At 36.7% G+C, this 16,679-nt stretch overlaps 1 protein-coding gene across 1 annotated transcript in view; it reads right to left on the reverse strand.

The window, feature by feature from the left end:
* Positions 1 to 16,679, reverse strand: part of EXOC2 (exocyst complex component 2) — a 244,976-nt gene that overhangs the window by 197,408 nt on the left and 30,889 nt on the right. The window contains exons 2-3 of the mRNA XM_069103597.1: positions 14,288 to 14,443; positions 353 to 529 (exon numbers count right to left, since the gene is read on the reverse strand). Of these exons, the coding sequence (XP_068959698.1) occupies positions 353 to 529; positions 14,288 to 14,405 (295 nt within the window). The 5' untranslated portion in view covers positions 14,406 to 14,443. The remainder of the gene's footprint in view (positions 1 to 352; positions 530 to 14,287; positions 14,444 to 16,679) is intronic.

The following is a 16,679-nucleotide window of genomic DNA, read 5'->3' on the forward strand; positions in this document are numbered from 1 at the left end:
AACCAACTCTTAAACTGCCTGACATTTAGGACTGAGGTTCAAATCTTGGTCCTTAGTTCTAAGCCCATCATTCTATGATCCTTTTCTAGAGAGAGGAACAAATAACTATTACCCAGATTTAATTGTCTATTCATGTGTGTCTTTTTTACAACACTGTCTTACTTTGTTCAAATACTTTTCTTACAGAAAATACAGATTTAAATCCCAGTGTTATACAAATAAACATAAATTATTAATTACAAGAATCTGAATTAAATTTGAGAGAAAATATAATTCAAACTAATGAGTATTTTTTAAAAAGCTTTTTTATTTTACTTGTTTCTTCTATTAGATAGAAGGATAAAAATCATACCAATCTTTTCTGGCTTGAGAAGCTTGAAAGACACTGTAGAGGTTCCTTTACCTCCCGATTTTGTTGTGACAATAATGTCACCCTTGTCATTTTTGGCTTGTCCCACTCGACATACTATTTTACTGGCAGACATCCATTCTGCAGTAAGGAGGCAATTGTGTCCACAAATTGTCAAACCTGAAAAATCAAAGGAATCAATGAAGTGAAAACAAGTAACAAGTTCTGCATTATATCAGCAGTGTTTTCTGCTGGCAACATCCGTTAATCAACCAATCAACAAGAGATTACTATATGCTATACTCGGCACATACTGGGAATGTAAAGACAGAAGTGAAACATTCTGGCTCATACAAGAAAAGACAACAGCACAAAGGGAGATAACATATAAACAGAAACTATGTATTGGAGGGGAGACACAAGCATCGTGTGGTAGAAAATCTTGTGGCATCTGAGCTTAGCTCTGAAGGAAACTAAGCAATCTAAGAGGCAGAGGTGAGAAAGGAGTGCATTCCAGGCAAGGGACAGGGCCAACAGAAAGGCACAGAAATGAGATTGGAGAATCCTGTATGAGTTTCAGTAAGGACAGTCTGCTCGGACTGGAAGTGTATATGAGAGTAATGACTAATCATGATTGCAAGGGACCCCCCCCCCCACACACACACACCTGTTTGTCCTTCATTTTCAATGAAGACCAATGACAACATGAGGTGATGATTTTACTTGTGCACGAATTAGATTTAAGTGAGGCAGAGTTGCACAAAGCTTCATCCTCTCTTCCAGAATCATCGAAGTTTAGTAGCAAGACAACAGTCAAGATGACTGGTGATGACCCAAGATGCCACAGAAGACCTTAAGAGTCTTCACTGCCTGACCAGGCTCTCCAAGAGCCTGCTAAAGGTGCCTTCATGATTCTTGGAACAAATTGTTCTCATCTACCCATTTCACTGAGGGAAATCTTTACATGCTTGGGATAGACATTCCCCAACTCACCAAGAGGTTTGTGGCCCCATCAGTTACCCTCAACCTGGTTTATTTAGCCCCTTTGCCGAGATGGTTTACCAGAGTGAGGCCACTGTGCATGCCACAGCTTCATGGAGCCACAGGGGAAAGCTGAATGCCAGGTGGGCACCAAAGATGGATGAACAGCTCTGAAAAGGGATCATCAAGCTCTCACACCAAAGGTGCTTCTCCTCGCTGAACACTCCTGCCCCATAAATATGTTATGTATATAAAGAAATATATATGTATATTTTTACTTATCTGTGTATACATTTTCCCCTGCTTCCTTCTAGGGGTAATTCCTTCAAAAGTGAATTCCTTGAACACAGAATCTGGTTTGGATTTTTTTGTTTTTTGTCTTTCTGTGTCTTGCATAGTGTCTATCATATACCACTTAATGAACACTAGTTAGATTCAATATTTCTTTCTATGTGTAACACAAACACACACACACACACACACAGTGTCTCATTCTGGAACCCTGAATGTTTCATCTCTTGATCAGGAAGTGGTTAACATGTTTTACCATAAGTCCTCTGGAATTGTGGTTAGTTATTATGCTTCTCAAAATTCCTGATTCTTTCAAGTTGTTTATCTTTACAATAATGTTGTCATTATACGAACTGCTTTCCTGGTTCTGTTTACTTCATTCAGCATCAGTTCATACAAGTCTTCCCAGGATTCTTTGAAACCAAATCCTTCATTTCTTACAATACAATAGTATTCTACCACATTTATATACCATAACTACTTCAGTCATTCTTCAATAAAGGAGCATCATCTCAGATTACCCTTCTTTGTCACCTCAAAAAGAGCTACAAATATTTTTGTATACCTTTAGTTTGTTTTGGATATAGGTGTTATTTGTTAGATTTGTTACTCAAGACTAAGTCTTCTTTTAATTGCCCTCCCTCTAATTCCCCTTTCTACTGTCCCTTTTTTCCCACCTATTTCTTTGTGAAGTGTATTTCTCTACCCAATTGTGCATATAGAGAGTGAGGTTCAAGTGTCAGCCATACTTTAACCCTTCCTTCTTGTTTACACAAACTTCTACTTGTACATCCTGATTATGTAAGGTAATTTCCCCTAATCTTTCTTCCCCTTCCTCCCCTCCTAGTATGTTTGTCTTCTCTCTTTCTATTATTATTTTAAAGTCATCGAGTCATAAGAAAATCAACCCCTGGCCATCTCTCTAATTAGACTCTCTCTATGACCCCTGAGGTTGATAAGAGAAAGAGGAGACATATGTATCCTCTACCCATGTTAGAATATAAGCAGTTTGTCCTTGTTTAGACTTTTATGCTTGCTCATTCATGTTTACCTTTTTGTTTATCTTAACTCCTATGCCTGAACTTCAAAAATTCTATATAGCTCTGGTCTTTTTTTATCATGAATGCTTGGAAGTCCTCTAATTTCATTTAAGATCCATTTCTCCTTTACAGCATTCTACTCAGTTTTTTGAGATATTCTTGGCTCTAAGCCTATATATCCTTTGCCTCCTGGAATATTATATTCCAAGTTCTCTGCTCCTTTATAGTGGTGGCTACTGAATTATGTGTGATTTTGACTATGGTTCCTTAGTACATGAATTCTTTCTCACTGCTTCAAGTATTTTTTCTTTGACTCGGAAGCTCATTTTGGTTATCATGTTCCTGGAAGTTTTAATTTGGAGGTTTCTTTCAGGAAGTGATCAGTAGATTCTATTTTCACTTTGCCTTCTGGTTCTAAGGGATCTGGGAATTTTTCTTTTATATCTTCTTGAAATATGATGTCTATGAATTGTTTTTTTGTTCATAACATTCAAGTAGCAGAATGATTCCTAAATTTTTTCTCCTAAATCTTTTTTCTAGGCCAGCTCTTTTTGTTATGAGATTATACTTCTATACTTCCTTCTATTTTTTCAGTCTTTTCATTTTGTTTTATTATTTCTTATTGTCTCACGAAGTCAGTGGTTTCTATTTGGACCACTTAAATTTTCAACGAATCTCTTGCTTGGTGAAAGTCTCATATCATGTGTGCTAAGCTATGAATTCTCTTTCCAATTCTTTCTTCCATAGCTCTCATTTCTTTTCCATTTTTTTGCTCTTATTTCACTGATTAAAAACATTTTTAGGGGCGGCCAGGTAGCACAGAGAGTAAGAGCACCGGCTCCAGTGTCAGGATGACCTGGAGATCGAATCCCAGGCTCAGACACTTAGCAGCCACCCAGAAACACCTGGCCATGTAACCTTGAGCAAGTTACTTAACCCCAATTGCTTAGGGGCGGCCAGGTGGCTCAGCGAGTAAGAGCACCGGCTCCAGTGTTGGGATGACCTGGAGATCGAATCCTGGGCTCAGACACTCAGCACCCACCCAGAAATAACTGGCTATGTAACCTTGAGCAAGTTATTTAACCCTGATTGCTTAAAAAAAAAAAAACAAACATTTTTAAGTCTTTTTTTAACTCTTGCTTCATCTCTTCCAGAAATTCTAATTGAATTTGTACTAAGCTATGTTTCACTTTGAGGCTATGTTGTAGATGTGTTTAGTGTCATTCTCTTCTGGGTTTATGTCATGAGCCTGCCAGTTACCATAATAGTTTTTTATAGTGGGATCTTTGTATTCTGCTTGCTCATTCTTCCAGCCTACTTCTTTTTTTTTTTTAATTAAAAAAAAATTTTTTTTAAAGCATTTGGGGTTAAGTAACTTGCTCAAGGTTACACGGCCAGTTATTTCTGGGTGTGGTGCTAAGTATGTGAGCCCGGAATCCCAGGTCATCCCAACTCTGGGGCTGGTGTTCTTACTCACTGCACTACCGGGCCATCCCCTAGCCTACTTCTTGAGTGAAGAAAGATCAAGAAGCATGTGGACAGAAAAAAAGGCTCTTCAATTTCACAATTAATAGAAAGCAGTTTCTATAGAGATTTCAACAGAAGTTTATGTAGTCTACAATTCAACAGAAAGTGGTGGAGCAGGAAACCAGACTACAAGGGGTTGAGAAGTGAATAGGAAGATAAATTTAAGCAAATAGTATAGGCAGTTTTTTTTTTCCCCCTAAGAATTTAGATTTGAAATAGATGGATGATAAAGTACAATACGTAAAGCAGGTCTTCTTATCCCTTTTTTGTGTCATGGTCCCCTTTGGTAATGTGAAGCCTATGGATCACCTTATCAGAATAATGCTTTTAGACAATTTAAGGAAATGAGGTCAAATTTTAGTTAAAGGTTGCTGAAAATAAGCATGCAAATTTTCCCCCATTCACGTTCCCATACTCCCTGAAATCTAGGCACAGATTGTGAAACTCTTGTTAAAAACCCTCGGCTTAAAGTAATAGCAGGGTCAATTAAAGATTTTTTTAAGAAATGGGGAGATCTGAATATATTTGTAAGCAGTTGATAAGAAGTCTGTACAAACAGACTGATAATCAGACAGAGAAAGACAGGCATGGAACCAAGGCACAGGAAGAGGGGTAGGACTTAGCAAGGACTATCTGTTCCTAAACAAAAGATTGAGAAAATTAGAAATTACATTGAGGAGATATGAAGTGTAGAATTGGAAAGAAGATGGTAATCACCAAAGGATCTTAATTTTCTCAGTAAAGTATGGGCAAAGGTCCATTGTTGAGAGGAAGGGGGAAAAGGTTAGTCATAACACAAATAAGAAATAGGCCTGGTAGTTTTTATAATAAGTATATTTTAATAGCTATAACACATTACAAAAATCACGGAATCTAAGAATTGGAAAAGACCTCAGAGGTCATATGGTACAACTGCAACATGAACAAAAACTTTCCCAATGTATCTAATAAGTGATTGTCTAACATCTACCTAATTCAATGAGGGGAAAGTCACTACCTCCTAAGGCAGTCTTCTTTATTCATTTTTGGATACCTCTATTTGGAAAATTTTCCCTTACATCAAAAAGAAATCTGTTTCTCAGCAATTCTACCCATTACTCTTATGTGCTAGAACCCAACAACCCAAGCAAAACACATCCAATCACTCTTTCACATGACATCAAAGCAAACATTTAAAGATAGCTAGCATGACTTTTGCTCCCTGAAAAGTCTTCTCTTTCCTAGGCCATATACTGATTCTCATATGGTGTTATCTTGAAGGCTATTATTATTCTGGTTTCTAGCTTATCAATATCTGGCCTTATTATAACACCTAGAACAGTACACAATATTCTATATGTAGAGTACAGGGCTTCTGCCTGAGAGAATTTTCATTTCCCTAATGCTAAAGATGATGACTCTCTTAATGCAGTTTATAAATTAAGTTATTTTTGGTTACTAATTCTATTAAGGAACTGTTTTCTGTGTCTAGCTAAGATGAAATACTCAGTTTCTTATAAATCAAGGGAGAACTCTCAGCTCTTCTCCCAAGCTCGGTGCCAGTATCTGCTGCTGAAGTTGCATCCCTGAGACAAGATAGGGAAGATCAGAGTCAATGGATTTAGCAGTACTGGGGGCCTGGTGACCAGGGCTGCATTCAATTCAGGCAGAATAGACCTCACTGACTCCCTAATTGACTTCAACTACGAGGTTGGGCACCTAAGGCAACTTCAAGGGTACTGTCAAAGAAGAATGGAAAGCTGGTGATAAACAGAAAAGTCATCACCATCTTCCAGGAGTGGTATCCCACCAATATTAAGTGGGGAGATGCTGGAGCTGAGTATGTTGCAGAGTCCACTAGTGTCTTTAATATCGTGGCAAAGGCCAGGGCTCATCTGAAGGGTAGAGCCGGAGGAGTCATTATCTGTGTCCCTTCTGTTAATTAATACCCCAATGCTCGTGATGGGAGTGAACCATGAGAAGTATGATAATTCCCTTAAGATTGTCAGTAATACCTCCTATACTATCAATTTCTTGGTCTTCATTGCCAAGGTCATTCATAACAACTCATGAACGACTCAGGACTCATGACCACTGTCCATGCCATTATTGCTACCCAGAAGACAGTAAATGGTCCCTCTGGCAAGCTATAATGTGATGGATGTGGTGCTGCCCAAAACATCATCCCTGCATCCACTGGTACCGCTAAAGTCAGTATAGACAAGGTCACACCTGAACTGGATGGTCAGTTCATAGGCATGGCCTGTGTTAATACTCCCAATATATCTGTTATGGATCTGACCTGCCATCTAGAGAAAGCTGCCAAATATGATATCAACAAAGTGGTGAAGCAAGAATCAGATGGACCTTTGAAAGATGTCTAGTGCTATATACGGAGGACCAGGTTGTATCCTGTAACTTTAGCAGTGACACCCACTCTTCTACCTTTGATGCTGGTGCTGGTATTGCCCTCAACAGCCATTCTATCAAACTCATTTCCTGATGTGACAATAAATATGGTTATACAACAGTGTAGTAGACTTCATGGTCCACATGAACTCCAAGGAGTAAAGGAGAACTCCAGCCATGAATCTTCATCCCCAGTCAAAAAAGGAGGAGCCCACATTCCTAAGCCATGTGCCTATAGAGGGGATGCCATGCCCCATTCACATCCTTGACCTAATGTACCCCTGTAATATGGGGGGAGAAGCACAGAATCTTATATTGTGTACCATCAATAAAGTTACCATATTCAATGTAAAAAATTAATAAATAAAGGGAATAATCCTTCTAGGAATTTCTTAGAATATATTGCTGGAATTCTTTTTTTTTTTTTTTTTAAAGCAATCGGGGTTAAGTAACTTGCTCAAGGTTACACGGCCAGGTGTTTCTGGGTGGGTGCTAAGTGTCTGAGCCCGGGATTCGATCTCCAGGTCTTCTCAACACTGGAGCCGGTGCTCTTACTCGCTGTGCTACCTGGCCGCCCCTGAATTCTTTTATTTTTAAACTTGTCTATTAACACAAAGTTTTCTAAAGATATTCTACCAGACAGAAATAGCAGGGCAGAGTAGAAAGGTGAGTTTGTAAGCAGAAAGGTCATAGTCCAAATCCCACCTCTGACTATATGTAACCCTACACAAGTCATGTAAGAGAACAAAGACTATATATACTACATCAAAGATGGGCTATGAACTGCACTGATGGAAGGTGTTCCCCTACACCAAATAAATCAGAAATTCTCCTTATATTTGTTACTAGTCTGAAGTGATATTAAGTTCTGCTGTACATCAAAGTGGAGCTACATATAGTACTATTAAGTTTACTTATGAAAACAATTTGCTCCAAAACCACAGAAATTGACATTTTTTAAATAGTCTAATACAGTAGAGTGGCAATGAAGGATACTAATGAGTAACTTATGTTCCAGCAGGTTCAGAAGTAGCATATCATCTGCAAATTCAGTGTTGGCTATTTTTCTAACTTTACATTTTCCATCTGCATTTTCCATTTCTAAAGAGCAGTGACCAATTTAATAAATATTTATGAGGGGAAATAAGCCAGAATGTGTGTGGCTAGAAACCAAACACTTCACACTTTTTCTCTTCTTCTTATTTAACTTTCTTGTGTTGCTCAGAAGTCAAGTTTAGGGATGCCAATATTTTTGTCAGATATCAAAAACACATCAAGTGATGCCAAATTTGTTTTAAAATACTTGAGATGAACTTAAGTCATCTTTTGTTACAACTATAAGTACTGAGCACTGCTTAGAAAGAACATGATATTAAATATAAACGGATATAACTAGGTTTCTTTAGACCTAGCCAATAAGCTTTGTATTATATTGCTTGGAATCATGACATTTAGGGAGTTTTCTAAAACCAAACTTTATTCACACATGAAAGGAATTTTGTTACTTTAAAAGAACTTCTAAGCACTTCTTTGTTAATGAATGTCCTATTTTAAAAATTTAGTACTGATATGAGTTTTTTATGATAAAAAAAAACATAGTGGATTTAAAAATCTGCTTGGAGCAAAAAGAAATAATAGATGTCATGGCATAATCTCAAAATAAAAGGGCTTCTTACTTGGGTCTCTTATTAGGTAAAGTGTTCTAATAGCAGACTTTAGACTGAACATAAATAGTCTCTAGGATGTATAAGAGATAATTCCAAAAATTATCCTAAATTTTTTGGGATATTATCCTCAAGAAAATCCCTCAAAACCCTAAAAAAAATCCTAATACTAAAACTGATCACCTGAGAATCATTTTATATATATATATATATATATTACTATCTATGAAGATGGAGGTAGATAGAAAACTACTTTAAAACAATAGTCTATTCATTCATACAGCAGTGGTTGTTGTCAAGTTTTAATTTACAATCTCATCTAAGAATTATGCATGATAAAGTCACAGCCTTAAATTCCCTAGCCACTGATGAAGTGATAGGTCAGCACTATTTAAGTTACAACATTACAGTGAATACCCCTACAGCAGAAAGGATATCTGTATTTTCATTCAGGAGTCAGCTTAAATTAAATTAAATTATAAATTCAATGAAAAGTTATCCACATATAAAATAGAAAGTCAAATCATCAAGTACATATCTGTGGGTCTATTTTTTAATTTCTTGTCTAGCATTGTCATTATGGCTTAGAAAGCAGAAAACCCCATGGCACAAATGATGGTAAAGTGACTTTTAGGACCTCGCGGACCGTCAAACGCAGCACTTTTTTGTTAGTTACAGCGTGGGTTAATAAACGCTCCAGTCAGTCAGCAAACGTTTACTGGGGCCTCCGGTGTGATGGGCACTGCACCAAGCGCAGATAAAAAGAAAGGCAAAAGCGAAACCTCAGGGGGTCTTCGCTTGCTTGGCCTAACAAAAGACAGGCTGAAAACCGAATTTCAGCAAGACTGAAAAGAGCATCGCAAATGAAAAGCACACATAGAGCTATGAATAGAAAAGTCACACAGGATCTAGCTGTTCATGATTCAGGGCACAAATTAACATGGTGATTACCAACCAGTTTTAAAATAGATCTCCATCATCAAGAATCTCAGGATTTTTTCTGCTTACAGCAAAACTGTTAGAATAACTGTTTAAGCATAAGAAAACATAAGATTAGACAAGTCTAACCCAAAGAATTCAGAATGAATGAAAAAAAATTATTATACATAGTACACCACAGGATAAAACAACTGTAAATGGAATGCACTTCAAAACACATAGAATAACAGATTTAGAACTGGAAATGATATCGGGGGTCATCTAATGAAAACCTCTCATTTTATAGATGATGAAACTGAGGCCCAGGGACGTTTAAGGATTCATTCAATGTCACTGAATAGTAAGCAAAGAACTGGAAACAAGGTTTTCTAACTCCACAGCTACAGATCTTTCCAACATACTATGCTTATTCTAACTCACAGGTCCAAAGCAAGTTTTGAAATAACCCTTCAGACTATTTGTATCTGGGGTGAGAGATGTACAGGTATACCTTAAATGCCACATATTGGAACCTCTGCCTTATATTTAGCCTACATATTTGTAGTGAATCTGAATGCCACGTATATATTCCCTTTGTATGGAGAACATAAGCAAATAAATAATAAAAGTTCATATTTATGTAATTCTATATAGAATTTCCTCTATATTTCTATATAGCACTTTCCTCAGAACAATCCTGAGAGGCAGGGAAAAGTTATTATGCATTATTATTCCCAATTAAACTCATCAGGTACTTACTGAGTTCCTATTTTGAAAAACATACTATAATAGGAACTTGGAATCTAAAAATGAAGAAAATAAATATCTGTGGAGATGCAGTAGGTATTTAAATAGGAAAGCTACACTGTCTAATTTGCACCTTAATTAGGTGAATTTGGTAGCTGTGTGGAGAAAGGATTGGAAAGAGAAGAGATCAGGAGCAAGAAGAACAATTAGTGGGTCATTATAACAGTCCAGGAAAGGGGTGATGAATGCCTGAATTAGGGATATTGACATATAAAGGGAGAGAACAGAATGGGCAAGGAAGAACCACAAGTCACAGGATGACTCCCAAGAATATAAACCTAGATAACAGTGAGGATGCTAGAGCCCTCAACAGAAAAGGAGAAGTGTAGAGGACAAATGGATTTTTATACTGAAGGGAATTTTATGAGTTTCATTTTGGACAGACTAAGTTTGAGATGCCAAAAAAAGGAAATTCAGTTGAAGATATCTATAAACTATTAGGGAAGGGAGAGAGAATAAGTACTTATTAAGCACCTACCATGTGCCAAGCTCTGTGCTACATGCTTTAAAAAGATCTCATTTTATCCTCACAAGAAACTAGGGAAGTAGGTGCCAGTACCTGTACACGTACGTGTACACACACACACACACACACACACACACACACACACACACACATCTCCTTTGATCTTCTGATCCTCACAACAAATTGGGAAGGTAAGCACTATCATGTTATATATGTGTATAATGTAAATATAACATATAACCATGCTATATCAGTAATATCAGATAAATATCAAATTAAATAATATCAGCTTTAAAAATATTCTTTTATTTGATCTTCATAATAAACCTGGGAAGTAGGTGATATTACTATCTTCACTTCACAGATGGGGAAACTGAGGCAAAGAGAGGTTAAATGACTTGCCCAGGGCCACACTGTTACAAAGTGTACAAGGTTGGATTTGAATTCAGGTCTTCTTGATCTTGGTATGCATAAAAACACACATACTTACCTACCTACCATGTTTGTTGTAAGGATCAATTGAGATGATGCTTGTAAAAAGTGCTTACATTGCCTAGCACATAGATGACACCAAATCAATGCTTATTCTCTTCCCTATTATCTTTATTTTATGAAATTGAGGCAGAAAGAGGTTAAGTGACTTGCTCAGGGTAACAGAGCTAGTAAATGTCTAAGGCCAGAAGTGAACTAAGGTTTCCCTGACTCCAGGCCCAGATATTTAACTACTATACTACCTGGCTATCTAGGTTCACTACAGAACCAATATTCTAGCAGAAGATTAGACTATAGAAGTTTTCAATGGCTAGTCTTCCGTGCATGGAATGATTTATCTCCTCCTCTCTACTTCCTGCCCTACCTGCCTTCCATCAAATCCCAGTTAAAATTTCATCTTTTACAAGAAGCCTTTCCTGATCCCCTTTAATTCTCAGGCCTTTTTTTAAATTTTTTAATTTTTTTATTAAATTGTTTGTTTTCTTTTAGTTTACAGGATTCAATTCCACAATTCCTTGAATTTCACATTTTGTCCCCCTCCCTTCCCTCCCCCCCATGGCGGCTTATAGTCAAGTATAGGATCTGTAAATACTTTCACATTATACTTTAGTCAGGTTATAAGGATGGATTGTACCAGCTGGAATGAAAAATGGTAAAGAGGACATAAAACCAAATAAGAGAAGGAAAAAGATCAGGTATTTTGCTTCCACCTGGATATAAACTAAGTTCTTTCTAGTTATTTCTCTGGATGCACATATTTCTCTCCATCATGAGTCTTTTGGGATTGCCTTATATCACTGCATTGCTGAGAAGAGTCCAGTCTATCAAAGTTGGTCATCACACATACGTTGTGTCTGTAATTGTGTACGAATTTCTCTGGGTTCTACTCTTCTCACTCAGCATCAGTTTGTATAATAAGCCTCTCCTCATTTACCTCATAAGGTAAATATGAAGACCGTCTGCTCCTCGTTTCTTATAGCACAATAGTATTCCATAACATACATATACCACAACTTGTTCAGCCATTCCCTAATTGATGGGCACCCCCTTAGTTTCCAATTCTTTGCCACCACAAAAAGAGTTGCTATAAACATTTTTGTACATATGGGTCTTTCTCTCATTTCTATGATCTCTTTGGGATATAACCCTAGGAGTGGTATTGCTGGATCAAAGGGTATGAAAGTATTTATAGCCCTTTGGGCATAATTCCAGATTGCTCTCCAGAAAGGCTGGATCAGTTCACAACTCCACCAGCAATGCATTAGTGTTCCAGTTTGCCCACATCCTCTCCAGCATTTGTCATTTTCCTGTTTTGTCATCTTAGCCAATCTGACTGGTGAGATGTGGTACCTCAGAGTTGTTTTGATTTGCATTTCTCTAATCAATAGTGAATCAGAGCATTTCTTCATGTGCTTATAGATAGCTTTAATTTCTTTCTCTGAAAACTTCTCAGGCCTTTCTTTATTATCTTTAATTTATCCTAAATACATTTTATTTGTACCCATGATTACACTGGCAACTCCTTGAGAGCAGAGACTATTTTTTGCCTTTCTTTGTATTCCCAATGCTTAGCACGGGGCCTAGGATATAACAGGCACGTAATAAACATTTGTTGACTTTGTCAAGAAAACCCAAATGAAGTCATGAAAAGTTGACAGGACCGAAACGACTAAACAACAACTGTGTGCCAGACACTCTTCTAAACGCTTTATCTCATTTGATCCTTACAATGATCTTGCGAGGTATGTGCTGTTATTATCTCCATTTCAAAGCTAAGGAAATTGAGGCAGGTTAAGTGATTTACACAGGGTCAAATAACTAGTAAGTAATCTGACGTTGGATTTGAATCAGGCTTTCCTGATTCCAAGTCCAGTGGTCTATCCACTGAACAACAAGAAAGAGGGAAGAAGGGAAGGAGGAGAGAGGGAGGGAGGAAGGGAAGGAAGGGGGAAGAGAGAAAGAGAAATAGAGAAAATATGATAATATTAGGAAGCAAATGTATAGAAATGATCATTGAACCCATAGGAACGAATGAGATCAACAAACAAGAGAGTGTAGAAAGAGGAGAAAAGTAAACTGATGCTAGAGCTCTGGGAATAGCTGCACTTGGGAAATGGGAAATATATGACAAAGAAGAATGGTTAAAATGGTTAGCCAGAAAAGACAAAAACCAGAAAAATTATTAAACAGGCTCAGTGGTCTTTTGACTGAATCCAATGTTCTTCCCACTCCAAAACTGAGTATTCAGGGGTAACACCCATGCTAATCGATATTGTAGTAGAGGGTTAGATTTATAATCAGGAAGACCTGGATTTAAATTCAGACTCTTGCCACTTATTAGCTACATGACCACACTTTGGCAAGTTATTTAACCTCTCAGAGTCTCAGTTTCTTCATGTGGAAAACAGGGACAATAAAACCTGCATCCCAATAGGGTTCCTGAAATCCAAATGAGATAAAGTTACGCAATAGGGTTTTGTAATAATAACAACAATAATAAATAACAAATAGTCATACAATGCCTACTATGTGCCAGGCACTATGCTAAAATGTGCCAGGCACTATGTTAATAAGCACTTTACAAATATATCCCATTATTGCTGTTGCTGTTGTTGTTTAGTCATTCCTCAGTCATGCCCAACTCTCCAGGACCCCATCTGGGGCTTTTATGGAAAAAGTTATTAGAGCAGTTTGCCATTTCCTTCTCCAGCTCTTCCAGAAGAAGAAACCAAGGCAAACAGGGTTGAGTGATTTCCCCAAAGTCACACAATTAGTATCTGAGGCCAGATCTGAACTCAGGAAGATGAGTCTTTCTGACTTGAGAACCAGCATTCTATCCACAACATCACCTGGCTAAGAACATTAGATTTCATTAGATCCTCACAACAACCTGGGGAAGTTGGTGATATTATTATCTCCATCTTTACAGTTGAGGGTAACTGAGGCAAACAGAGGTTAAGTGGCTTGCCCAAGGTCATACAGCTAAATATGTGTTTGAGCCAACTGAATTCATGGAAATCAAAGATTTTGCTTTGACGATAAAGTAATAATAGTATCAATTAGAACAGGGGCTCTGGAAATAGAGAGGAAATACTAAATCTTAGAGACATTATACAGGTAGTATAAACAGAAATGGATGATAGATGGTATATAAGGCTTATGATTTGACAAACTCATAGGACTATAATAATGAATTAGCTAAGCAATAATTATTCATTTTCATTACAGATCGTCTTCTATAACACAACTCTGATGAGATTTCAGATAAAATCTCTCTTTTCATCTATTCAACATAACACATACAAGTTTATTCCCCACAAAAGTTAAAAAAAAAACATTTTGGTAAATGCTCTTTTCAACCTACCTATGAGGTCAGCTGGCCCAGTTCCCAAGTTCTCTCCTCTAATTGTAACCTTTGTCCATGATATCCCTTCATTTGGAGAGATGCCTGTTACAAGAGGGGGTTGTCGTGATCGAGACATGCTATAAAGGAACTAGTGATGAAGTTGTAGATAGTGACCTGTTAAATAGAAAGAAAACTAAGATCAATTCAATGTACTGTGAATGGAAGAAAACATTTTAAAAATATATGTACAACTGACATTCAGAAGATAATAGAAAAAGTTTTCCTGGTTGTCTAATGATCAAACAGTTAAGATTTGTTGCATAGTAATCTTATTCAAAGTCCTTCACTGGATACTGACGGACAATTACACATTTAATTTAAAACAAGTGCCCTATATTCAAGGAGTTTTCATTCCAATATTACATGGGATATAAACAACATATATCACTACAGCAAAAACTGTCATAGATAATTTATGAATTGTGCTATTTTTCTCAACCACTTTCATTTTGGCTTCTAACTGCATCAGTCAACTGAAACTTCTTTCTCCCAAGTTTCCAGTGATCTCATAATTACCAAATATTTGTTTTATTTCTCATCCTTTCTGCAGCACATGAAACTTTTCACAATAGTGGTGGATACTTTTTCCTCTCTAGGTTTCTATGACACTGTTCTAGAGCAGCTGGTTCTATTTACTTGTCTGAGGACTTCCTTTCAGGTTCATTGATTTCTTTGATAAATCAATCAACAAGCGTTTATTAAGCACTTAAGATGTGCCAGACCCTATGCTAAGGTTGGGGGTACAAAGGAAAACAAAAATAGTCCTGAGACTGAAGGAGTTTACATTTTAATGAAGAAGACATTATGCAAATAAATAGCTATGTGTTCAATTCAATTCAATAAACATATATTAAGTGTCCACTATGTACCAGGCACTGTGGTAAACACTGGAGATAGAAGTAAGAAAGTCTGAAAGTTTCTGCTCTCAATGGAGCTTATAATCTAAGGCGGGGGAGGAGGGAAGGAAGTAGTAGGGGTGCTGTGTTATGTGAAGGGAAAACCAGGTAGGGAAGTTAATGGAAAATGGAGAATTACCTAGAAAGTGTTGAAAATTCTGAGCCCTTTACAGAGGAAGGTTTTGGGAGTTTATTGTTCTGCTCTCCAGCCCTCCAATCAGAGGGGAGAGGTAACATATACACCGAAGATAAGTTGACAGGGGAAGGTTCTAGCTGCTAGAGGGACCAGGAAAGGCCAGCCACAGTTAGTGGACAAAATATGAATAAAGAATGACCAAAGGAGATTAAGAAATAGTAGCTCAAGAAGTAGAAAGAGAGCTAAGAAAGAGCAGTGCCACAGAAATAGAGGGATTTGCAAAGATAGTAAAATAGGAGGAAGCAGTACAGACTAGACTGTACACAACTATTCCACCAAAGACTAAGGAAGAACAAAAGACCAAGTAGTAATATCAAAATTCAAGGAAAAACACAGTGGATCATTTCTGAAAAACTTAAGGATTTTCATCAATCATATAATCATTCACAATTCTAAAGAACAATGATGAAGGATGCCATCAACCTCCTGACAGTTAATAAATTCGAAGTACAGAATGAGATACACAACACACACACACACACACATATGAAAATGGTGAAAGTAGAAATGTTATTCTGGACTGTGCATGTTTGCTAGGAATGTTTTGTTTTTATTTTTCCAATGGGGTTGGGGGGGGGGTAGGTAATGGGGCTGCCAAAAAAAAAAAATTGAAGCATTAAAAAAAATATAGAGAAGAAAACAGAAAAGACAACAGGAAACAAACATACAGGACCAGCTTTGAAATGCATATGTTTAATTTCTCATATGCTTAAAAGGACAAATAAGCCATAGATAACAGATACTTACAGTTTTATGTACAATCCTTTTTATGTTCTACTTTATATACTGAAATGCTCATTTTACTTGTTAAGTTCAGAATTTTTAAAAAGATAAAAATACATTTTAAAGAAAAAAAGAAAAGTATGAAATTATTTGGTTATATTTAAAGATATAATATAAATCTGTCAATTTAAACATACCAACTCTGCTATGAAAGTTTACATGGGAAGAGAATTGTGCATCAAAGTCAAAAGATAGACTTGACTTTAATGTTTTAAATGAAGTATACAAGGAATGGAACTAACAGAAAGTTCACTGAAAGGAAGTAATGAATAATGAAGGTGATATATTAGTTACGCATACAAAATCTTAATATATTTAGAGTTAGAAAAGACAGGACAAATCAAATAATTTTTAAAATGGGACTTCTTGTTAACTATGTCTCTTCAAATATGTTTTATATGTTGTTGGATGAGTGAATCTGTTATAAGTATTTCCTAGAAAGAATATTATTAATTTATAAACAAGAAATAATTCA

The sequence above is a fragment of the Petaurus breviceps genome, unplaced genomic scaffold, assembly GCF_028583685.1.
Source record: "Petaurus breviceps papuanus isolate PSGF00001 unplaced genomic scaffold, PetGlider_PUasm1.0 582, whole genome shotgun sequence".
Lineage (NCBI taxonomy): Eukaryota > Metazoa > Chordata > Mammalia > Diprotodontia > Petauridae > Petaurus > Petaurus breviceps.